General features: G+C 40.2%; 1 protein-coding gene across 2 annotated transcripts; it reads right to left on the bottom strand.

Moving 5' to 3' along the window:
• Positions 1 to 5,614: 5,614 nt before the first annotated feature.
• On the bottom strand, positions 5,615 to 25,912 carry ABHD17B (abhydrolase domain containing 17B, depalmitoylase). 2 transcript variants are annotated; one of them, XM_076362517.1, is made up of 5 exons: positions 25,638 to 25,912; positions 19,039 to 19,272; positions 18,798 to 18,951; positions 8,032 to 8,211; positions 5,615 to 7,149 (listed from the first exon to the last, which is right to left on the bottom strand). In XM_076362517.1, exons 2-5 carry the CDS (start codon positions 19,262 to 19,264, stop codon positions 6,930 to 6,932), a joined length of 780 nt encoding a protein of 259 aa, XP_076218632.1. In that variant the 5' UTR covers positions 19,265 to 19,272; positions 25,638 to 25,912; the 3' UTR covers positions 5,615 to 6,929. The 2 variants fall into 2 exon arrangements, with proteins under 2 accessions (XP_076218632.1, XP_076218630.1); XM_076362515.1 differs by having other exon boundaries at positions 18,798 to 19,272.
• Positions 25,913 to 26,075: the final 163 nt, after the last annotated feature.

The following is a 26,075-nucleotide window of genomic DNA, read 5'->3' as shown; positions in this document are numbered from 1 at the left end:
TGGGTGGCCAAGTCCTCACATACCACACACAGAAAGAGACAACTCTGCCCAGAAGAGCTGTTGAACACTGACGAAGCAATGATCAGAAATGAGTCATAATACTTTGTTCACACATAAACATTCTTGTTCATATGATTGTTTTTTAGAGTGGTTATTCCCCAAACATCCATGTAAACAAACCTGTTCATGCAAATGTCTGTAGAAAGCAAGCACAAATGTCACAGATCAGAGAGTCATGGACAAATACAATGTGATTTTGTTATTCATGAACAATGCCTTACATAAAATGCAGCTCCTTGCATTCTAGCATGACAATAACACATTGTAACAGCATGGTCTGAAATGATCATGGCTTAGATTTAACATTTACCTTATCTGCATTGTTCTGGAGGGCGCTTCCAGGACTGCATATTCAGATTTGCCAGTCCTCATGGTTTTATCACACGTTATGATATCTCATGTCTCCGAAGAGCTCTAGCTACTGAAAAGTGAATCTCAATTTTTCCTTAAAACAGAACCCTCTAGCCTTTATGACTACAGAGAAACACATAAAATACAGCCACGTATCATCCTAACTTTCAGAATGACTCCAATTCTTTTTGTTTAGGAATCATAAGTGACAGAATGACAGGTTATCTATTACACATTTGCTATGATGGACAAACTGAGAGTGAGCTTGGTTCTACGACTACAGCAGAACAAGAACTCATACGCTTTTTCAAGACTGCATTTTTCGTCTATCCCCCTGTTCTGGCTCCAAGCACATGGTCTGTGTTACACCACTTGAGTGGCCACAAAACCTCTGACAGGTAGTAGCTTTTGTTCAAGCTTGTTGCTAACTATAAATAATACTACAACACAAAGAATTCTGTAAGTAAACCATGCAATACTTTGCCCTTCTCTGTACAGCATGCTACAAAAGAGTTGGCCAAATACTAAACAAAGAAGTAAACTGTATATTTAGCACCATCACATGACATTTTGGGTAGCAGAAAGCTGAAAACCACAATGCCTCTTCTCAGCACTTAGGTTTTATTACTCAAATCTTTAGTGAATGTGCTTTTAATGAATTAAAACATTGCCATTGACATAACAAAATAGGACCACCCTGGGAGGCCATTTCAAACCAGTGACCAGCACAGTTCTGCTCCTGTTCTGAATAGTGTGCAGCATCTACCAAATGGAGCTAGCAAACCTATTTTAATCAAGATTTGGGGCAAAATCACAATGCATCACATATGCCTCCAAATCAATAACGCTCTGACAAAGCTGCTGGTGATTTTGAGTCCACACTCTCCTTGCTCTCCTTAGGATGGCTTACAACCCGTTTACATTTAAAGTGTACTCAGACTGTATGATCTTTAAAGACAGATGACTTGCCCAACCAAGGACCTTTGCAATGCGTAAGATGCTTGGTAAAGACTTGCACTGCCATTATATGTCTTCAAGGTACTAGACGAGTTACTGATCAAATGACTTAAAATGCTGTTCTAGCTTAAGACTCAGTCCAATCTTTGGTATAATTCTGTTTTAGAACAACATAGTACATCCACTATTTACCTGACTCCAGAAGAAAACTTCGGGCAAAAACATTTGTGGCTTTATGGTTTTGGAAGAAAAAAAAAAGTCCCAATATGAGAGCCTGATTCCATTCATATGGACATACCCTATGCTCTAGGAGGAGACAGGGCACAACTACCTACTTGACATGCATATAGCTTCTAGCATAATAGGAAGGTAAATTGACTGTCTCATCTTCAATAATCTCTCTTCCATGTCTTCTCTTCAGTGCTGAAGGTTAGAAAACTATTTGCCCTCTGTAAGCAAAAAAAATTTGAAAATGAAATGTTAAAATTACAACCATTTGTATGATGCTTCATTTACCAACCACAAAGCCTCTTCTAGGCAACAAAACCCTTTTGAGGTTTTTCTAATTATTTTGAAATAGATTATTAGACTAAGATACCTTACTAATACCTCTAGGAAAAAGCTGATGCTGAGATACTTTTTTTTTGGTTTGGTTTTTTTTCCCCCCCCCCAAAGGCTGGCCCCTTCCTTGCTGGCAGACTAATCAGTTTTTAAGAACATTTCTTTTACACGATCCTCTTTCTTAAAGCATTTTCCTTGCCATTTTACTAGAAATATGGTAGAATTTCACTTCCTTTCACAGAAAGGAGCAAGAAATCTTACCTGAGAAATCAAAAAAACTTAAAAAAAAAAAAGGGGGAAGAGAAGAAGGTATAGTGTACAATTTATTACTATCATCATACAATGGACTTTCTTCACAGGGAAACATTGTTTCTTTCTATGACTGTTTTACAATTAATATTCTCTCAATGCAAACTGGTTAAGAAGTTCCATATGTTAAGAGTTCTAAGGCTATTTCATGCTGAAATTTCAATCTGGTGCTACTTAAGTTCAACGGGTTTTCACACAAACTTTTAACGATCGGAAAGAGGCTAATGTTATCTGAACTGTTTAAGTGAAGGGGAGCAAGCCGGATGCACAGTTAGTAGCTCATGAAAAACTTCCCCCCCCCCCCCCCGAGAATATAAACTTTTCATTTTTGTTTTACAAACACTATTCAAGTGAAGTAGAAAAAGCTTTATTAACTGATTTTCTTAAAACAACCCTATCTCCATTCAGTTTCCTCTGCTGCTTGCCAAGCACATAGGATAATAGTAGTTGTGAATGCAACATTCCCACCTTTGAGAATGCCTAAGACATCTTTCAAGCACTTTTTCTCTTTTCAGGATAGCATACCTATACTTTACATCTAGCTTTTCAATCCTCCTTTTGTAGTAGGGTAGCAATGTGATCTCTGATGACACTGTCTGTGGTATAAATTTTGGTATTAGAATCAGTCTCAGCAACAGCACATCAAGCAGTGATGGTCTCAGGATTAAGAGATAAACGGCTTTTTCCATAGCAGTCTTTGTTGCTTTCTGTTGCTGAAAAATAAACCATCAAAAGTAGGAAGCACTAAACGAAGATATATCTTGTAACTCAACAGTCTCCACTTCTGAGCTGGTGTACGGTGATGGCACACAAATGTGTAGCGCCAATCATCTAAAGGATTTGCATGCCATTCACAAAACCACAGAATGGCTGAGGTTGAAAGGGACCCCTTGAGATCATCTAGTCCAATTTGTGTGCTCAGAGCAGCGTCAGCTACAGCAGGTTCCCCAGGGCTGTGCTCAGCTGGGTTCTGAATATCTGTAAAGATGGGACCTCCACAGTCAGTTCCAGTGTTTGACTACCCTCACAGAAAAAAGTTGTTTCCTGGTATTCAGGTCGGATTTCCTGTTTTCCAGTGTGTGCTTATTGCCTCTTGTCCTTTCAGTGGGCAGTACTGGGGAAAGTCTAGCTCTCTCCACTCATTCCCTCCATCAGATATTCACACACACGGTTAAGATCCTCCCGAACCTTTTCTTCTCCAGGCTGAACAGCCCCAGCTCTCTCAGCCTCTCTTCCTGTGACAGATGCTCCAGTCCTTCAGTTGTAGCTGTGGCCCTGCACTGGACTTGCTCCAGTACATCCTTGTCTTCCTTACACTGGAGAGCCCAGAACTGGACCCAGCACTCCAGATGTGCCTCCGCTCACAGTGCTGAGTGGAGGGGAAGGACCACCTCCCTTGACCTGCTAGCAAGTCTCTGCCTAATGCAGCCCAGGATGCTGTTGGTCGTCTTCGCTGTAAGGGTGCATTGCTGGCTTATGGTCAGCTTGTTGTCCACCAGGGTCCTCAGCTCCCTTTCTGCAAAACTGCTTTCAAGTGATCAGCCCCCTACTTACATAGGATGCTTTTTCCTCTGGTTCTCAAACACCGTTTTCCTTATTTTTGTCTTTAAGATATTAACAATGCCTACTGCATAGCGAGAAAAATTTGTATCTATAGGACCTGGAATATTCCATAGTGAGAGGTACCAAGTAGCTAGCCCTGCTGCACAATGTCATCCAATTTAAAGAGCCCAAAAGTAAACTTGCATTTTTTTTTCACTAACAAAAAGCTTGAAAAGGAAAGCAAGTTTGAAATCAGTCAGTAAGAGTAGCTATCTGAACATACACTAGAATTCTTTGCTGCCGCAAGCAGACAGTAAAGAGAGGGGAGGTTTTTTATCTTTTTTAATGTGTAGCTGGGAATGTGAGACAGCAAAACATGTCCCAAAAGACCCCACCTCTAGAAGGTAATCTTATATTTTACATAAATGAAGTCATTTTTAAAGTTGATTTGCCAAGGTTTCCAGAACTGAAAAAGACAGTTCACTGTCAAATGTTTGTCTCTCAAAAGAAAAAAAAGGAATGAGACCACGTGGTTCACAAAATGCTCTTCTCTTTTTCCCTAAAATACAGACATTGTCTTGTTAATGAATGCTGAATCAACTCTTATTTATCATGAGACAATTGCATTTATAGCATAAAACAACAGCCCATTGTCAATTTCACCAAAACGATCGTTTAAAGGACAAGACAACCACCATGTCAAATAGCTCAGAATTGCTTTATGTTAGTAACAAGTTTGTTGCCGTAATACGATTCTCAATACAATCTAGGCTGTGCCTAAAACCAATTTTAAGTCCTTCAGTAAACAACTCGTCTGAAAAATCTAGGTGTAAAATACAAGTTAGAACAAACCGGCAATAATTAACCATGCATACATAAATGGTCCCAAAGAGACCAGAACCTTTACTCGCCAGTGTAATCCAGCACAGCTGCATCTACTGAAGACAGAACAGTGTTAGTCAGGCCTTTTGTTCTGCTTCAACAAAACACAGAAACAAAAGCAGCAGAACTGCTATGCCACCTTTTCTGTCTTTTCAATTACAGGGTGCCGCAATATTCCCTAGCACCACCAGATAGTTCTTGTGATGACACTTGATCTTTTGCCTGCAATTTGCAGTACTATCACCCAATCTGCATCACTTATCATTGGAGTTCTACATTGTTTGTGAATTTCTGAAGAGGACTCTCAAAACGTACTTCATTCATCACAAAAAAAAGCATTTAAACACTTAATGGTAACAATTTCCATCTAAATCAGAGACAGTGGCTGGAAGGTACTTAAGAAAATGAAATCAAACTGTGTATACAGTATGATGTAATAAAGCTGAGTTACATATCTACTTAAGCACACTTCCAATTGCAAAAACTTAGACTTAAAGATTTTCATCCTAATCCAATATTATTGTGCCTGAATACTAATCTGAAGTTCAGAACACATTGAAGCATACTTGATCAAAAAGACAAACAAGAACCCAGTTGCTTGAGAACAAATTCAAATTTCTTTCTATTCAATTAACAAACCAAAGAGCACAAGACAAGAAGTCACCGATGATTTCAAAGAAAGATAAATTTGAACTCATTACAGAAGAACGTTTATAAGTAGCTCTGCAGCAGAAAACCTGTATGCTGAACAGCAGAAAGAAGTAAGATGAGGCATGGGGGTAGGAGGGTGATCAGAACAGTAGCTGCTGATAAAGAAATGTGCTGACAATTCATAACAATGGGTTACTGCTTCAGTTCTCAGATTTCCTAGAGTAAATGGGCAGTTGCTTATTATTTTGACATCACAAGCAGCTGTTGCTATTTCTTTTTAAAAAAAAGGAAGAACAGCAAGTGTGTGGAATATTGTTTACTGTTAATCAAGACATCTTAACCAAAGTTTTCACAATACTTGAAGCTACATTTAATTATACAATAGTCTCAATCACAAAAACCAAGCAGAACAATAAAACTACATAAGGCCTTGAGATTAGAAGCACAGTGTGTATTGTTGGAATATTACTTTGTTTACAAATAGGCTACATATAATTAAGTTTATTTTTCATAGTTTTATTCAAGCAAAATGCATTCAAAGAAAAGGCAACTTACAAAGTTTATTTTACTATGAGTTAATAGAAAAATGTCAACATTCTCTTCTTGCCCCTCCCCCCACCCCATCCAGGCACGATTAGTAAAATTTCCATACAATACTCAAAAAACAATAAGCTTTTACACTAAATATTCAAAAGTAAGCCTGATCAGATAACTGCAAACTTGCAAATTGTTTATTACAAAGTTGGATAAACTTCCAGGTTCCTTCTAATGAAATACTGCATCTCTACGCAATCAACGTTTGAAACTACATTGTCCACAAAGCCTTCTAGGTTCTAAAAGTCTTACTGGTTTCAATGAAGTACTTAGTGGCCTCGGTAGCAATCATGTGAATGATATTTACATTACAAGAATGGTAACTTGCAGCATTATTTTGGCAAGATTAGGACTGCTGAGAAGATGAATGGGTAAATTTGTTTAACCTGAAAGGTAAGGGACAACACAAGAACAAAACAACTAAAGTGAAACTAAGCACAAAAGATATGAAAAATATGGGAAAAGATATCTATTTTGACCCTCTCCCCCTATAACAGGGCATGGGTCATTTCCAGTGACTGTCTATTCTTATTACATACATTAGTATTTGCTCAAATTTCATGGCTATTACATTTTTACAGAACAGCTGCTTAGAAGTCTGGTTTTTAATTTACACCTGTGCAACAGAGTAAGTCACAGTACATTTTGAGATGTTTAAAAAATATTTATAAACTTGTTTTTCATATGCTAAAGCATTTGGCAACACTTTTACAGCATTTGATTTTATATAATTAAAATTTCATACAGTACTCCTTGTGATTTTTTTTTTTTTAACATCTAAGAAGAAAAAAACCTCACACAAAGTAATATGAACTGCCAAGCTTGACTGCATGATCATGTAATTCCAGTTTATAATACTGGCATTAAAACCTTCATTAATTATGTTGACAAATCATTACCTGTACATTTAATGAAGGCAACCAAGGTGATTTGAAAACACAACCTTCAGGTTTTATGTTATGTATTATCAAGACGTGCAGTTCTGCAGTGAAATGAAAAAGCATGTAAATATACAAAGAAAATTACAAGTTCACCAGTTCCTGTGACACAAACTGTTTTAATCTTTCAAGGTACTGTCCATAGAGTTCCACATCATTATGGCCCGCTCCTTCTACCCACAGTGGTTCTACAGGTCTCTGGCAACGCTCAAATAACGCTAGACCATGTGAAAAGTCAATTACTTCATCTTCAGTCCCATGGATTATTAACACAGGAGATGTTATTTTAGAAATTTTGTCAATGCTGTAAGAAAAAGATTGTATCTGTGAACACAGTGAGCTTTATTAAATCTTTTTGAAGGACCAGACTGTTAATTTCACTTTTTAATTACACATTGTAGTTTTAACCATTTAATTCTGAAGTTGTTTAAATCATTAGAAAATTACATCTGGAAGCCATTACAGTAGCACATGTAAAGCCACACAGAAAGGAAAAACACTACTGGAAACTATTAGGATCGAACAACAGAATGATCCATCTGGTTTCATTATCATGTTCACTTCAAAAAAAAATCTAAGTCACTGGACTAATGAAAATATTAATTCAGAGTTTTTCAGTAAAAAAGTGCTTGTCAGAAGTGAAAGAATTTTAGCACTTAAAGTATGACCATCTATTGGGGAAAAACATCTTTGAAGTTAGATGCTCAAAATACAAGTAATTCTTTGAGACGAGTGTACCAGTTTGTAATGGCCAACTAGTGGCATAGTTCTGAAATACATGACAGGAATTTTCTTCAGTTAAGGTCTACTTAGTTTTCTAGTCTTTGCTACTTACAGAAACATATGGAAAAGACTTTGTTCACAGTTACCCCCATTAACAACTCACTGGACTAGAACTGCTTGTTAGAATTAGTGGTATTAGGGGTTTCATATAGGAAAACTAATCACTTCTTTAACAGATACCCACTGAAATGATTAGAGATGTGAAAACCTGGAAGATTTATAAAGTTCTGTAAACTCCTTCAAATCAAATGTTCCTCGTTGTTATTCGCTCTGATTTTTCTCCAACTGTTTTTTTAAACCTTTGAAAGAAATTTCAGAGAATTTGCCGTATTACTTGTTTCCCTAGTCTAAAACTCCTGTAACAGAGAAAAATGCATGCAGAATAAAAAATCCTACAACTTACTTTGGGAATGCGTCAAAGCAATAGGTCTTCTTCGTATCAGGAAAAGCTACTCGCATTCCTGAGGTCAGTGGAGAATGAAGAATTACAGCAGCACTTTCATACCTAGCAGCAAGATCCACAGATGGTACTGTTCCTATACTCTGGCCATATATAATCACATTTTCAGGGCGGATTCCATACCTAGAAAATTTAAAATGTTAACAGAAGTGGCATATAAAGTGAAACAGACAAAACCGCAACTACACAGCAAGGCAAAAAAAACATTCCTGAAGACAAATATTTCCTGAAGAGGATAAACGATGAAACAGGAGCTGGTAGAAGAACAAGCAAGTATATTCCATAACATTCCTGACTTAAAGGGACAATTATTTACTCTGTATTTGCAGTAATTGGGGTTTTTTTGCCTTATGCCTGAATGATACTGAAATATGGGTTTATTTTTTTAAATACAGATTTGTGAATGCAGTTGTGACTTCTATACTAGTTGAAAGCCTTTACTGGTAACTCTAGTGGACCTACAACAGAAAACTGGTTAGAGCCTTACACTAGCTCTATGGTTATCATCAAGGGGAGCATAGTCAAATCTGCAAAAATTTAGTTGGCTTTACTCTTCTGATACCTGATAAAAACTGCAAGCCGGTAACATTGCTCAGCAATTTAGTGGGACCTAAAGCATGCCCATACAGACAGTGGTCAGAATATCATGCATCCTATGTAATAGCTGAGATGCTTCTTTCTTATCACAGTTGGTTTCACATGCAAGCTAGCAAGAGGAATACCCAATCTAAGCCACAATTAAGACAGCCCGATAAGCACTAGAAAATTAAAGTCAAAGCCTCCTTCCTAGTAAGATGAAAACACTCATTTTTTCTGTAATTAACTAAGGCAAACAAAAGAAGAGTCATGAAACATCTATTTAACACTTCTACAAGTCAGGTCTAATAGATTTTTCTGCATTGGTGTGGGTACAAAGAGCAGCTGGTTCCCAAGTAACACTGGAAAAACCTCTAAGCAGAATGTTATGCTCGCAAGAACAGTGCCCACAGCAGAAGTGAGCTGCTGATACATTGACCTATGCTAATAAAGTACAGGTTCAGACTGCAAAAGTGTACCTACCTGGGTACCTTTGTTTAATTTATTTGGGAAAGAAAGTACCTTAAACAGTAAGAGATACTGCATTGCATTACAAAAAAAACCCCAAACAAAACCACAAACCAAACATTGTTCTCATGTATTACCAGAAGCTTATTCAGCTTTCTAAGTTAGAGCAGACTAGCCTAACACCACTGTGCAACAGCATGAGGTAAGTTTAATGTTTGCCAACAGACTATAATCCTAAAAGGACTGATAATCAACGGTTTTCAGCTGAAGTGAAGGAAAGTGAGGGAAAGGCTGTGGATGTGGTCTACCTGGACTTCAGTAAGGCCTTTGACACTGTCTCCCACAGCATTCTCCTCGAGAAGCTGGCGGCTCACGGCTTAGACAGGTGTACTCTGTGCTGGGTAAAACACTGGCTGGACGGCCGGGCCCAGAGAGTTGCGGTGAGTGGAGTTACATCCAGTTGGCGGCCGGTCACGAGCGGTGTTCCCCAGGGCTCAGTTTTGGGGCCGGTCTTGTTCAATATCTTTATTGATGATCTGGATGAGGGGATTGAGTGCACCCTCAGTCAGTTTGCAGATGACACCAAGTTGGGCGGAAGTGTTGATCTGCTCGAGGGTAGGAAGGCTCTGCAGAGGGACCTGGACAGGCTGGATCGATGGGCCGAGGCCAACTGCATGAGATTCAACAAGGCCAAGTGCCAGGTCCTGCACTTCAGCCACAACAACCCCATGCAGCGCTACAGGCTTGGGGAAGAGTGGCTGGAAAGCTGCCTGGAGGAAAAGGACCTGGGGGTGCTGGTCGACAGCCGGCTGAACATGAGCCGGCACTGTGCCCAGGCGGCCAAGAAGGCCAATGGCATCCTGGCCTCTATCAGAAACAGCGTGGCCAGCAGGAGTAGGGAAGTGATCGTGCCCCTGTACTCGGCACTGGTGAGGCCGCACCTCGAATACTGTGTTCAGTTTTGGGCCCCTCACTACAAGAAGCATGTTGAGGTGCTGGAGCGTGTCCAGAGAAGGGCAACGAAGCTGGTGAAGGGTCTGGAGAACAAGCCTTATGAGGAGCGGCTGAGGGAACTGGCGTTGTTTAGCCTGGAGAAAAGGAGGGTGAGGGGAGACCTCATCACGCTCTACAACTACCTGACAGGAGGTTGTAGCGAGGTGGGTGTCGGTCTCTTCTCCCAAGTAACTAGTGATAGGACGAGAGGAAATGGCCTCAAGTTGCGCCAGGGGAGGTTTAGATTGGACATGAGGAAAAATTTCTTCACTGAAAGAGTGGTTAAACATTGGAACAGGCTGCCCAGGGAGGTGGTTGAGTCCCCATCCCTGGAAGTATTTAAGACATGTAGATGAGGCACTTAGGGACATGGTTTAATGGGCATGGTGGTGTTGTGTTGATGGTTGGACTCGATGATCTTAGAGGTCTTTTCCAACCTTAATGATTCTATGATTCTAAAGTGCAACCATTACCTCTTCTACAATAAATGCGTGCATCTTCTCTGTCACAGCTAGATAACAACACCCATACCCACAAAGGAGTTCTCAAATTAGTACGTTTCGCATACTTCCAGTAAAGCCAGGGAAACAGAGGTAATGAAAAATTGTCCATTATCTTACAAATATGGCTAAATAACCGTATGGTAAATGTATAGGTCACCAAACACTAAAATTAGTAAAGTCTAAAAGCCTCAAAATCAGGAACATTAGGAAAAAAGATTTTTCACATGTACCAAGACATTCAAATTACCAACCAACAAAAACCAAAAATCCACAAGTACTTTTCAATAAGCCAGAAAACATGTCCTGTGTGTTACATGAGTATGTAATAAATCTAGGAAGATTTCAAGAGAAACAAAATCACATTTAAGTATTACTAAAATGTAAGTATCACTAGCAGAGCTCATTAGGCACCCCAATAAGCTTTCTAAATTGGGGCTAAAATCCATTGTTCACAGCTAACATTGTCTATTTAACTATTCATCTATTTATTTAAATTGGGTTCTGCTAGTGTGAAACATAAAAGCTGTAAAAGTATCAGCACAGATTGATTCTATGAATGTAACTGTATCATGACTATTTAATTACTATCAGCATTTCCTAGAAAGAGTTTCTAAGATCATAATCAAATTAAGATTCTAAAACACTACGACTCAATCATCAGCCTGGAACTACAGGCAAGCCCTCCACCTCACAACAGTTCTCAGAGATTAAAAAGTTCAAACATTCTGACTAACAAAGATTTTCTCAAAATTCCAACACACAAAAATACAATAAATTAAAGCTTCGAAACTGAAACAGATGTAAGGTCTTCACTAGTTCTGTCTCTCTTCTGGAACACCTGAGAACAGCTTAGCACCTATCCTTTTACAATTAATCTCCCAATTCAAAATAATTCAAATCACATTTATCCATTCTGAAAGTACAGTATGGCCTTCTATTCCTTTCATATAATCTAAACAAAACTCACATTAATACCTGACACTTTGCATCATTAGTATGGCATGGAGTTTGCACAGCACGTTATGACATAACATAGTTCTCAAATAAAAAAACTTGCAAATTATCACACATTTCCTCACGTATTGAGTCTTACAAGATGCAGGCCATTGCACAGAAATTTAAAGCAAAACTTAAAAGTGTGTTTTGGAGCATATATTCTCCTTTTTACCATTATTCTTCCCCCTATTTTTGGATCCAAATCCTTCAGCCTAAAGATAGCTAAATATTAGCTACAAAAAGTAATCCAAGAAAAGCATTTACTATATTTGGATTAAAGTAATCCTTTCTCCATCACAGCCAAACAGATTGTCTTCACAGCACCCACCAGAAACTATTTGTTTCACAGTCTGGAAACTAAAATAGTGAGGCCAATCACCAGAAGTGGTGGTTCAAAGTAGTCAGTCTTTTGAATATTCTGGCTTGGGGAAAACAAACAAACAGAACAAGAAGCTTGGAAACCAGAGAAGAACATCTGCTGTGTCTGTCTCCAGTCTTCCCTCTTCTCTTGAACAGGCTTCTGAAAAGTTTGGGGGGAAAAGGAAGAGCCCAACTGCCCCTCAGTTGCTCTCTCCCAAAAGTATCACTTTCCAATCTAAAATGGAAGAATTCTTGAAAAGATAACTGTTGTTAAGTTCCCTAGCCATAAAATTCACCTACTCCTCCTTCTGACAGTCCTGTAAACCCCAGGTAAACTCCAAGGAGTTTGATAGAAAATTATTAGTTGACTACACACCTGGTCTCCCAAATGAGGAAGTGTCAGATCAAGAGAAAAAGTGGTGGTAACATTGTTCTCTTAATCAGTGCCTTAGAATTACAGGCCACCCTGAGGAAGAGGAACATGACAGTTACAGAGCCATATGCTCTAAGTAGCTGTTCTGGTGACAAGAGTTCAAAGACATGCTCTAAAAACTGTCGATATCTTTAAAAGCTCATTATGTTGATCATAGGAGTAATGCAAACACTATTGTCTACTCAAGTAATCTTAGATAACTTCTGTCAGAATAGACAGGCCTTCAGTTGGTTGTTGGTGGTAATGGTGGGGTTTTATGTTTGGTTTTTTAAGCCATAATCACCAGAAAGGACCTTGGAACAAAATCTTTTAAGTAGCTGCGCACAGATGTACCTTCTCAGAGAAAGCACTCTTCCTCAGGGACAAGTTATTCTGGACTGAATCTGGCATAGAATTTAGATAGATATTTTCCACAGTTTAAAGGCTGCCCACAACATTTTTCTCTTTCCCACAGCAACTGAGATTTCAATTCTTTTCAACACCTGGTTCATCCTTTATGTTCATGCACCTAAGGGCTACCTGCCCGGAAAGCACATGGAACTTGAAGAGCAGTTTCTACATAGAACGAAATGTACCTCTGTTGATATAAGCTTGCTAGCATCCACACAGTGTCTGAGCACTCACAAACTTCTGCCCTATGATGACACTAAAGGTACAGGTTAATGTCACTATGAAGCTAAGCTATTGCCAAACAGAAGAGAACCACTTTCCTATTTGCATCTTCAGCCACAAGCTCATTGGGCTTCACCAACTAGTTTAGGAAACTAATCTCTTCTGGGAGTAGGGGAGAAACTACTTTTTGGCCTCTTTGTGCTGGCTGTCTTCAGGGCCAGGCAAGAAATGGCATGCCACTGGTGGGTTAAAGGAAGGAGAATGCCAATAAATCATTGTAACTGTACCATCAGACCACTCCCTAGAATCAGGGCCCAAGCTAACACAGGGCAACTAATAAAGCCAGTATCCTCTTCTGTGAGCCTACATATGTGATCAGATATAGACGGTGTCTTGTAAAAGAGGCAACCCTGAACGCTCTTGCCTGACCTTTTCAGCTTCTGTCAGGAAAAGAACTGCTAAACAGCAAGGAAATACTCTTTTTTTCCCTTTGTGATAAACTTCACAGTGTGCTGTAGCAGAAACTCTTTCACCGTTTCCTTTATATTTCTGTCTCTGTAACAAGACCTTTTCTGCACTTTACTAAACACTTATCTTAGTGGCAAGTTCACCTCTTTTCCACCCCTCCCTCCTCCTTTTTTTCTTTTCATAGAATCATAGAACAGTTTGGTTTGGAAGATGATCTAGTCCAGCCCCCTGCCATAGGCAGGGACAGCTTTCACTAAATCTGGTTGCTCAAAGCCCCATCCCACCTTACCTTGGATACTTTAACTGGATATACATCACTTACAATGAATATTCATCATATTCTATACTTTCATTGGATATACATCACGTTACCATGATATGCAATATGCAAACTACAAAAAGCATGTCTGGCTGTAATGAGTGGGTTTTCTTTTTGGTTTTGGTTTTTTTTTTTTTTTTTTAAACTTTAGTTACCTTTAACACAAAATACCAGCTGAAATTACCATACTATACTTGCAGGCTCTTAGAGTGCCTGCCATTTTGCCCTTGATATACCTAAGGGAGGCAGAAAGCAATTTATCTTTTTACTTCTGAACTACTGGTGTTAATCTAGAAGACTTGCTCACTTTACAACAATAAAATAAAATATCAGTAAAATCAACCTGAGAAGGGTACATTTTCAATAGTACCTCTCAGGCTCACACTAATGAAGAAGTGCAATGGATGCTACTGTTTGTGAAGCTATTGCAACATACACATTTAACCAACTGACAGCAGTGCTTGGGGCACAAGGAACAAGGGGGAACATCCTGAGGGAATTTTCAATGCACATTTCAGAACCTTTTGTCATCATGCACATAACACGAAATTACAGCTGCAAATTGCAGAACATGATGGGCATGAACGTCCTCCACACCTTTATCTATCAACATTCCAGGCCATAAATAAAATTCATGAGCGTACAGCTCTTCCTCAACGCAGATGCACATTCCCCTTGTGTATACAATACGTAACATTGCTAGAAGAAAAAGGGAACTATGTTTTATGAGAGGCAAGCCCATTGATCACGCATGTAGTAATCAACAAACTGCACCTCTCTCATGATGGTTTGGCCTTTTCTAAACCTTACAGTGCTACTCATACATTTGTTTTATTGGCAAGATTTCTCTTCACAGTAAATTGAGCTACTTTTTTTTTTTTTAATCAATTTAAAGAAGAACTCAATTTCCCTCCAAATATTCAAAATTAAGGCACCTCGTCTTCTAGCAAAAAAACCCTCCTACTTTTGAATGAAAAAAATTACGTAATTTGTAAATTCTCAAAAGAACACTTTCAGCCAACATCCAAATAGATTTGATATTATTCCTGTGTTTGGCTGTTCAAATTATGGACATTCTGTCCACTTTGACACATCAGTCTGATGGTGAGATTTACCCTTCAATTTTTCAATTATTATACAGTCCGTGATAAGCAACAATGAAAAGACTGTTGAGCTTCTTAAAGGTAAATCTGGTCATGAGGCAACTCCGGCAGTCTTCTCATTCTGCACGAGCACCACTTGCCCTGCATTTGCCTGGGGCTGGTTAAACCTTTCCACCTTTGCTAGGGTGTCATCACAGGCCTTCAAGGACCAGGACAGCAGAAAATAGGCGTATCCCAAAATGACTGCTGGCATTTCAACACTCTGTAGCTATGACAGTCAGAAAAAGAATGTCCTCACTTGCAGCTTTTATATAGTCCCATGCACATGAATATGCAGTAATGTGCAACTTTCCCAAACATGATGGCAGTGAATCACCTTGCTTTCTTCCACAGTCAACATCCATATGGATAGCTAATGCTTCCTATTAAAATACTCCAAGCAGGTAAAGAATAGGGACACAATTCAGAATCCGCATCTGCTCTTTACCTCTTCTGATCTGCTGCCAAATCAGCTTTCTGTATTCATTTACATGAGTGACAATATTCACATACCCTTACAGCAACCACTTCTAAGAAAGCAGTGTTGGACCAACCTCACCATCACCCTCAACACTAGTTCCAGACTATTTCACCCTAGGCGTCCAGTCCCCACTGGACAATTGTGCCAATTTACAGATGACCATCTGGATTGTCCTTCCAAGACACAAAACTTAACACACTAACATGTCTCCACCACAAGCAGCTGTGTTGACTGTAGAATGAAGTCCACAACAGCATTTCAGTTACTCCAGAAACACCTTTTAATGCTGGGTTCTACAATCCCATTTCTCACAACAGGGAATGCAGGGAGCTGTGGGTAGCTGTGATCAACCTCCAACAAAGGTAGTTTATAGAATCATAGAATAGTTTGGGTTGGAAGGGACCTCTAAAGGTCATCTCGTCCAACACCCCTGCAATGAGCAGGGACATCTTCAACTAGATCAGGTTGCTCAGAGCCCCGTCCAACCTGACCTTGAACGTTTCCAGGGATGGGGCATCCACCACCTCTCTGGGCAACCTCTGCCAGTGCTTCGCCACCCTCAGCCTAAAAAATTTCTTCTTTACATCTGGTCTAAATCTACCCCCCTTTAGTTTAAAGCCATTCCCCCTTGTCCTGTTGCAACAGGCCCTGCTAAAAAGTTTGTCCCCATCTTTCTTATAAGTCCCCTTCAAGTACTGATAGGCTGCAATAAGGTCTCCCCGAAGCCTTCTCCTCTCCAGGCTGAATAACCCCAACTCTCTCAGCTTTCTCCATTCTTTTTCTTCATCCCATCACAATCTGTGAGGCACAGTTTAAAAGTGTAGGATCCTTTTCTTCTCTCATCCCATCAACGTGAATTTTGAGGGAGTTACAGCTATACTTACATCTATCCTGCAAACAATCCACTGAATTAATTTGTTTTTTCAGAACACTTACATTATAAAATATTAAAGATGGTGTCAGTGTAACACTGACAGAACAGGCTATGCTAGAACAGTGAATCAATGCTGCAGCAAATGCTCAAAGGCTCCATTCTGGTCCCGATATTCATCAAGTATTTAAACACAGCTGAGCACTGTCTCAGGGCTCAAGGGAATACCATGGACTGGTAACCAAACTGTGTGAGCCGGTGTATCCAGGGTCATGTGCTGAACTTCTTTCTGCTACGTTCAGCTACAAGGACAAGACCAAGTCTGCCAATTGGAAAGTTGTTGAAAGTACCACAGCAGAAACTAGTAACACCAACCACTTTTTAAGCAACAGAAAAAATTCAGTTCACTTTTGTGAAATCCACAAGTTGGGCAAACCAATCCAAGCTTTATACACTCTACAGAGTTACATATTTCTAAAGGAGGTTTTGACATAAAAAATAAATGCAGGCAGCAAATGGTATTGAGGTGAGGTCATTCCTGAATGGAACAGGGAAAAGCAGATAGAGTATGTATTTAGAGTTGCCCCCCGACAATGTCTGTTCAGCAAAGGGCATGATCAGATGGGATATTATAATGCACAATCTTATTTGATTAGGGAAGGTACACTATGCATTATTCAAGAATGGAGGCAAGAACTCAAGTTGCAATCGTATTTCCTTTTCATTCTGGTTTTCAATCAGAAATTAGGGGGAGGAAGAGACAATAGTTACAAATTAGTTCATAAAACAGAGCTTGTAAACTAACATAAACGAATGATAAAGTTTCACCATGTAGTTCTCTTCCGTTTTATGGTACATTTAAACAATTCAGCCTGTCTTCCACATTGATTACAAACCATGTTATGTTTTTGGTCAATGTTACTGGGTATTTCACCAGGTGGCTATCTTCCAGATCACTTATCAACTACAAACCACGGTCACCAGTGCACCTGTTGCAGCTCTTGGCTTACAGAACAGATGTCTAGTTATATCTCAACTTTCCACTGTAATCAAAAGAAATGCCAAAACCTAATCTAACAACACAGTATGCATGTTTTTGAATATATGAGGCTGAATACCTGTCCTCTGTGGTTGTATGAGTAATAAGCGTTCCTCCTACTTTAATACATGAATAAAATATGCTTCTTTAAAAAGAAGTATCACACCTTTCTTATAATGTAAAAGAAATGCAAGACAATATGTGTATCTAAAACACTGAAAAGGGATAATCCGCTCCAAAGTAATATGAAAATAGTTAAAATTACATTAATCAAGTTCTAAGTTCACTGTGACAACTACCAGGCTCCAGGGATTAAAGAGTCTTTACACATGCCCTTACACTAAGTCACATCCCTGATATTATATTATTAAACAGTATGCTCAAGTTGCAACGATCAAACCATAACATGCTGCTCTACATTGAATTCAGGTTTTCATAGCTTTTTGGTGCAAAATACACAATATGATGGGAGTTTTTTTGGTGAACATCTATTCTCATTATTTTTTAAAATACTATGTGATCATCTTTTTGTAGTTTGGGTACTTGTAACACAAGAAGAATATTGCTCTAAATGGAACAAACCATGGTGAAAAATGCTCTCAAATTTAAGAAGTGGGTATTCAGTGCTGCATTTATTGGTGCCTGGGATTCTTATCTGTATCAGAGAATGCCTCCAGAGTCTTTCATCTTACTCTTTTATCTCCCTAAAACCACAGACTTAGAACACAGCAACTGCTGAAACAACATCCATCCAATTTGCAATCTTTTCCCTTGTCCAGTTTTAATATATTTGAGATAACACCACTGATTCAAATTCCTGTTTTTTGTTCCCACCATAATGAATTTACACAGATCAATTACAACCTATCCCACACATCATATTTTGCAAAGATAAAAACATATTTTTGTTTTATATAGAAAGCTATCTTTGGAAATGCTGTAGCTGCTAGTCTGAATTCTGAAACGAAGGTGGTCTGAACACCACACAGAAATCCAAACAGGTCCTCTTGTAACAGCTTTTCCACTGCCCCTCCCTATAAAAAAAGTAGGTGATGGAATTATCTGAAAAACCAACCTGCATTTTCTCTCACCCACATCAGACCAATGGCTCAGTTACTGGGGAATCAATTATTATAAGTTTTTCTTATCTTCTGAGATTTCCAACTGAGAATATCCCAAACTGTGACAATAAGGATTATGTTCTAATCATTCAAGACTGAAACATACCTTACTAAATTTCATCCCATTTCAATTTTTCTAGTATATCAGTACTATATACTGATCCTGCTCAATACTGACAATGCCTTCAGCATAAGGCACCACCAATCAGCTTGGATATGAATCCATTAATCCTAGAATACAGCATTTCTGTTTAAACTACCAATGCAGATTAAGTACAGCCATTTGAAAAGCACGCTGTAAAAGAAAAATGGCAACTAATGTCTTACCTTGTCCTAAGAGCCACCCAAGCAGCATCAATGTCAGCATACAGATTCTTCTCTGTTGGCTTCCCAGAACTTGCACCGTATCCAGAATAATCATATGAGAATATGTTGCAATTAATCCGTGAACCCAGTCCTATGTAAAAGCTGCTCATCTGACCTAGGTCAACAGCATTTCCATGTGAGAAGAGCAAAGTATACTTGGCGTTAGGTGAGCAACGCACAAACATACAGGCAATCCTGTTACCTTTACTTGTTCTAGTCATGAAGCACTCAATGGCATCTTTTTCTCTAGAAGAATATTGCCAGTCTGCTCGCTCCGAGAGATGTAAAGTCCAGCGACTTCCACTCTCATCACACATCAGTGTATACGTGGGATCAGGAGGTAAGAATGCCAGTTTGGAGGCAATTTTCCCTGGGCATGGCGGACAACAGAACAGGCAACACAGTTCACTAAAGGAAAGATTATTCATCTTCTAGTCTGAAACAGGAAGAGAGAATGATATCAGTTTCTAGTTACAATCCTATATAAAAAAAGAAAAAAAGAAAACCTCATGGAAAATGTAAACTTAACCTCTCCAGAAAATAATACATAATTTTAGTGGAAACATTTAACAAAACGTATTTAAATATATATGTAGATTTCTATATAATAGCTTATTTCATATTATTAGCTACTTTATAATGAGCATATTATTAAAGAAGAGTGATAACTCTAAAGCCCTGCCAGATATTAAAACTAAAATATGATTACCCAGGGAAAGAACAAGCATGAATTTTGGATTCTCTTGAGGAAATGAAGTCCCTCATCTTAAGGCATTAAAAGAAGTGTTCATCCCGTTGACAAATACATATGTTACAAAGAACAATTAAAATATGTTGCAGTGATTGCAGGATACTAAGGCTATGCAGATCTCTGCAGCCAAAAATTACTATAGCGTTTCCTAAATACAGAGAATATGTATTGCAATCATGAGTTATGGGCTCCTGCAAGCAGTATTGGCAGTATGAAAGGTGCACGAAGGTCAAAACTTCAAAGGCAAAACAAGGTGCTTCTGCTGGCTTAGCAAACACTGTAGACCTTCAGTACACTAAAATCCAGCCATAAACTCTTCCTTGCTCCACATATTGGCTGACATAAATGTTTCCAAACCCTTCAAAGAAATTATTAGCTAAGGTTTCCTGTATTGCACATAGGAATTTGGACTATATCAATGATATGACTATTTTTATTCCGTGCTTTAACAAAAAACATCCCAAACCAAATGCTCTATCACACATATTTGGCATGTCAATATAAACTATACTACCAATTCAAAGCACTGGTTAACAGAGTGGGGGGCAGAAAAAAAAAAGAAAACACACATACACCTAAAGCACGCTCGGTAAAGATACAGTTGCCCTGAAAAGCAGGCATTGTGTCCTCTTAATTTACAGCAGGGAGAAGGGAGGGTGAAAAAAAAAAATCCTTTGTTGTGACAATACTTTTTCTCAAAGGTAGGAAGAGCTACGAAATCTGCCAAGAGCTATGCTGGAAACCAGCACACCTAAGATAAGCATTTACACTACTTTCCTTGTGTTAAGGCATCTGACATTTCATCTCAACTTGAACAACTTTTCCATCCCAAATGTATCTACAGGTGTCAAGCTCAGCTCCTGCCAGGTCACTGCAAACAAAAACACTCTTACAGTTTCATGTACCAGCTTTGACTGCTAGGTCCAAGTTTACAAATGGGAACAAAACAAGCTGATTTCTGATGTCCACAATCCCATGTCATTTCAGAAATACTTGGGTAATCTAACAATAAAATCTTACTGCTAACTATAATACTTGGCGATACTTAGATTGTATTTCGAAGTTTGTCCTCTAACTTGTATACACAGATAGTTTTCATGCCTGTATAAATTTTTCTTTAGAAAAATTTTCTTTAGAAAAGCTTCAAGGACACTGCTGCAAGAACTGTTGAATAGAGATCACAGAACAACTCTCCGTATTTTGGATGTGTGAATGGTCTCTTCCCTGTGGTACAGTATGAATGCATGCTGCATACAATGTTACAGAGTATACTTGTAGAGTAGTAAACAGGCACAGCAAGACAATCTGATAAACAGCATGAGCATTCTTGGAATACTACTCCTCTTTGTAGGGCACAAAACCCCATTTTTTTGCCAAGGCTGCTACAGCCAAGTGCTTTTACCCAGAGTCTCTAGTTTTCTTCAAAATAGAGGGAAATCACAGATTCTTAGATATGGGTGACCAACTTTACCAATTTAGAGGAGATGGCAGGAAGGGTGTACTGATCACCTCACATAAAGAGGTAGATTGTCTCTTAGACAAAGAAGATCCTGAATAAATGACCATATTTCTGCCAGCTAAAGAAACAACAACCTCATGTATTTATGTAATCAGCATAAGTAGTCACTCAAATTTGGACAGCTCATCTGTTCCCTGTCAGGTGAGATTAACTGGACATTAATTTTAACTTGCAAGTCAGGACAAGAAGTGGAAGAGGTCTATGGATTGGCAAAAGGCTTGGGCTGTCTTATGCACAGGGAAAACTCAATACTTTTTTTCCTTTTTTATTTCTCTTACATCTGTGAGCACCAAAGGAGCCACTTCTTTCACCTCTACTTAGAATGTTCACATTCATAGCCCAGAGAAACTGCTGTGATGCCTCAACAGGCTTTTGTTGCAAGAAGCACTTATGACCTAGTATTCAACCACACTTCTATTTCTATCAAAACCTGTTAAACCAATCTGTTCTGAGCAAGTTTTCCCACCTTTGCAGAATAGATACAGCAACTTATTAGGGGGGCGGGGGGGGATAAATATTATTTTATGTGAAAAATTTAGAAGAATACATACCTCCAAAAGTGAGGTATAAATAGCCTGTTCTGCCCAGGAATGGCAGGTTGTGCTCTATTCCAGCACAGAACAATAGCTACAGAATTTCTTACTTGCTACCCAATCCACTTGTCAGAAAGAATTAAAACAGGAGTTTACAATGTTTATAACTATAAACAGCCCAGTAACACTACAAATATGATCTCACTCAGAAATTATTTGCTATTTGTCAAAGCCATTTCAGAAGACTGGAAGTTGGCCTGTGGAATTTACACACAGGGCAGTTCTGCAGTAACCAGTTAGTCAGCTGAGGTGGTACTGTGCCCCAAGATAGCGTAAATGTGCTAAAAATGGGCTGTTGCCACATATGGCAAATGACTTCTGCTGAAGACCATGGCTAAAGTATTATTTCTCCCCTACACTAGACTATAATGTAGACTTTATATAATGTCCATTTAATCCAATGGAAACTGTCTACTGAAACTAAAAATTCTGATTCCAGAGTTGTTCACCTAAATCATGGCTAGCAACAACTCTTTTCTTTAAAACAAATACTTGCTACTTTCTTCACTCAGAAGACCCAAGAAAAACAGCAGATCCCTAGCACCATTAACTGAACAAATCTGATGCAAAACACCTACTGAACTTCCTCAGGAGGATACCTTCAACTAGACGCAAACAATGTTTCCATTATACTGGAACCGGTTTGTCATTCATTGTATTCACATGAGTGTGTTCTTAACCTCCGGATCTGGAATGGAACCAGGATGTGACAGCATCCCCAGGGTGTATAGAGTAATTCTGATATCACTCTTTAAAAGTTCAGCTGAATCAGCATTTCAGCCTAGTAGTTATCCACCAGATGTCATAATTTAACTTCAACTAGACAGGCATTATCTTTCCTCAAACTGAATACTGCTCAGATACTTCAATGAGGGATTAAACTTAATGTTACCCCCCCCCCAATAGTGCTTTTTAATGTTCTTAATGTTAGAAAATGTGTAACATGATTTCCTAATGATTCATCCAGCCAGAAATTATTACGGTAAAAATGAAAAGTCACAAAACTCCCTTCCTTCATTTAGCATCACCCAGCCTTGGTAAAAGCTTTGGACATTAACAGTCTTAAGAGACCAAAGTGAACAAGGTATCACAAGTGAAGTTGCATTAAAAATTACTCTAATAACAAATGGGTTTGACATATGTTTTACCTGGACTCTTACTGAAACCGGGGCAAAAACAACACTAACCATAAATTACCTTAAGCATACAGTTCCACAAGTACAGTTGAATAACTTAATGGGACTCGTTTGCCTAAGATATGTTGTGAATACCTAAATTATAGTCTAACACCTTCTGAGCATGTATGATATAAATCTCTGTGCTCATTACAGTAGCGTCGTCAGACGCAGAGATCAACACATCCCGACAGCATAACTATTGTCACCTTCTATTTGTCATTTCAGTACTAATAAAGAAGCCAGTGCTGTTCTGCAAACACAGTTCCTAATGCTGGTAAAATTACTAACAACAATGTAATAAGAGAAATATGTACCTCCTTTAGAGTTATACTGCATTTTTCATAGAGATTAAGTAGGAAAATTCTGCGGAAGAAACCGTGGACAACTGATAAACTTCTCCTATTGCACCAAGAAGGGCTAAGAAATAAAGCAGACCCAAGTGGCATCACCCACCCCTTCTGGGATAGCTTTTAAAAAGGAAGGCGAGATCATTTTATCAAATGTATCTCTTTAACTCTCTTATGAATAAAACAGTAACATAGAAAATGACAAATGTAAAACTGCCCACAGGCAGTAATTCCAATCCATTCTTCGGCAATTAACCTTTTCATTAAGGCTGACAGAGGAGGGGGGGAAAGCCTATCTAATCTGAAAGAACACCTCAAATATTTATCTTGTGATTCCTAGGATAACACAAATGTAGTTCTTTCATATAAGCAATTATTCCTGTCCTCCTCCCTCTGCAAATCATAACAAGACAGTGGCTCCTATTATTCACATCTTTGAGTACTTCACTACATATTAGCCTCAAGAGCCCAACCCTTGCAAACACTTATCTAGAAATCTTGTATTTACATTAAATATAAATTATTCTAATTGTATATTTAAATTAAATTACCTATTTCACAGGAACTATTCACAAGAACAAGTCAAACTTGTAAATACAGCCGCTGGTTTGTAAATTTTAGTGGTGTTCTAACTGTAACAGGCAAGATATTCAAATTGTTGGGGTTTTTTGTTTCTTTGTTGTTTGGGTGGGGTTTTTTGGGGGGGTTAAAATCATCATTTTTCATTATATACTGCTGAGATAAGAAACTCTAAAGTAGTTTCCCTCACCCTTTCATTGAAAACAATGCAATGAAAGCTTGAGTTCAAGCCACTACTGAAGCACTCATATTTATTTTAACATCTGCATTATATTAAAAATGGAACAGAAGGGTATGAACATCCTCCAACTACTTCACCAGCTAAAGCAACAAAATATCTAGTGAAAAAAAAGAACCAGTGTCCAATTAAGTATTATATAAAAAGATTAAACTAATAGAATTATTAAGAAAGAATACACAGTAGGTCCGGAAAAGAACACAGAGGAAGTCTATTCAATAATGAAAAAGCCATACCAAGAAATACCGTGAAGTAACTCTTCAAGGTAGTTTTCAAAGAGCAAAACAACCTACATAAAAACAGAGAAGCCTGACAGGACCAAAACTTTTTGGTTAGTTTGATTTCAAGCAATTAAACAGCTTCACCAGTCTCACAAATTCTAGCAATATTATAAAGCTTAATTTGTATATAGAGACATTATTCTTCTTCTGCTGGTTACCCTGTATATCTCAAAACCTAGTGGCAGAGTTGAAAAAAGAAAGGGAACACAGGAAACACTAAGTGAAAGATCTAGCCACTCCTTCTCACCTAAAGAACAAACCAACCTTCTGAAGGTCCCAGACAGACAACTGTGGCATGAAGTCAGATTACATAGTGTTTTGCATGCCCCAAGCAAGGCTCCCCACCACGGAACGGCTCTGCTAAAACCACCTGCAGGCTGACAGGCGCTGCAGCCCCCTGTTGTGTTTCAGCTACATCAATCTGGTGCTTCGCTGCACCAGCCAGCCGGTCAATCACTAACAAGAAGCTACGCTTTTAAAACTGGTCTGAGTTCAGATGGTACTATTTTGGTTTCCGAGTCACGTATTTTTCTAGCTACTTTCTGGCCAAATACTTTAAACCTTTAAATTAACAATACCGGAGCGCAATTTTAAGGCCAGCGTCACTCCCACCACCAACAGCAGAAGCTGAAGAAATATATTAGAACAGGCCCGCAAGAATTGAATGAACTCTTCGGGTGTCTGTATCTAAAAAGGGCTTCGCAGAAGGCAACAACGCTGACACGGAGGCACTATTCCGGCCCGCTAAAAGCCAGAATTTAACAAGCGTTTAAAAAGTCAGCGCGCCCCTTTCCCGAACGAAGGCGTCCACGGCAAGACCACGGAGACGGGAGCCCCGGGACAGACCGCCCGCAGCACCCCGGGCCCTCGGAGGCAGGCGACACCCCTTCCGCGGCGCTGGGGGCACCGAGGGCGGCAGGGCAGAGGCCCCCCCCGAGCCCACAGCCGGGACGCGGGCGTCGCCGGGGCTGCCACCCCCTTGCCCGGTTCGGATGGGGGAGCCGAACCGCCGCCTCCCTCACCGAGGAAAAGCCGGTGCCTGCGGCAGCCCTTCCTCCTGCCCTACGCCACAGCCCCGGGAGAGGGGCCGCCACACGCCTGCCCCAGACGGAGGAGAAGAGGCGCGGAGAGGTGAGGAGGGAAGAGAAACGGCCGGACCTGCCGAGGGATCAACTCGCCGGCACACCTCGGAAGCGGATCCTCGAACCGCAACCCCGCCGCCAGCGCCGAGCCGGGGCCGCACTGGCTGCTCCCCACCGTCCCCTCACCGCAACTCGCCCGGCCCCGCCGCTGCCCGGGGCAGGAGAGCCCGTACCTGCGCCTGGCTCTCCGCTCGGCGGCGGCGGCGGTGCGCGCGCCCGCGCGCGGCCCCGCACTTCCCCAGGCGCCACCGCTCGAACGCCGGGCCGGCGGGGGGAGGGGTGCCTGTTGTGCTGAGTAACGGCGCGGCGGCGGGCGGCTGTCAGCGCCCCGGCCGGCGCCCGCAGCTCCGCAGCCGCGCTCCGCGGCGGAGAACGCCCGGCCCCCGGAGAGCTGCCCTCCGCGCGGCCTAGGGGAGCGGCGCCGTCCTCGCCTCGCCGAGCGACTGCATCGGGTCGAGCGGCTGCCTCAGCGGCCAAGGGGGCGGCGGGGCGGGACCGGCCGCCGCTTGCAGCGCACCAATGGGGGCGCAGCCCGCAGCTCCGCTCCGGCCACTGAGGCTCCTCCTGAACGCGGGTGGGCGGGAAGCAGCGAAGAGGCAGCGAACCGTTGT

This window comes from Aptenodytes patagonicus, chromosome Z, assembly GCF_965638725.1.
Source record: "Aptenodytes patagonicus chromosome Z, bAptPat1.pri.cur, whole genome shotgun sequence".
Taxonomy (NCBI): Eukaryota; Metazoa; Chordata; class Aves; order Sphenisciformes; family Spheniscidae; genus Aptenodytes; species Aptenodytes patagonicus.
This window is presented reverse-complemented; position numbering and strand designations above follow the sequence as displayed.

Bases quoted from the DNA above. Each gene is read 5' to 3' on its own strand.
- ABHD17B (XM_076362515.1), bottom strand. From the start codon at position 19,264: ATGAATAATCTTTCCTTTAGTGAACTGTGTTGCCTGTTCTGTTGTCCG. The intron at 8,212-18,797 runs GTAAGACATTAG...TAAATTTTCTAG, and splicing joins TGGGTGGCTCTTAGGACAAG to GTATGGAATCCGCCCTGAAA. The intron at 7,150-8,031 runs GTAAGTTGTAGG...TTTTTCTTACAG, and splicing joins TGCTTTGACGCATTCCCAAA to CATTGACAAAATTTCTAAAA.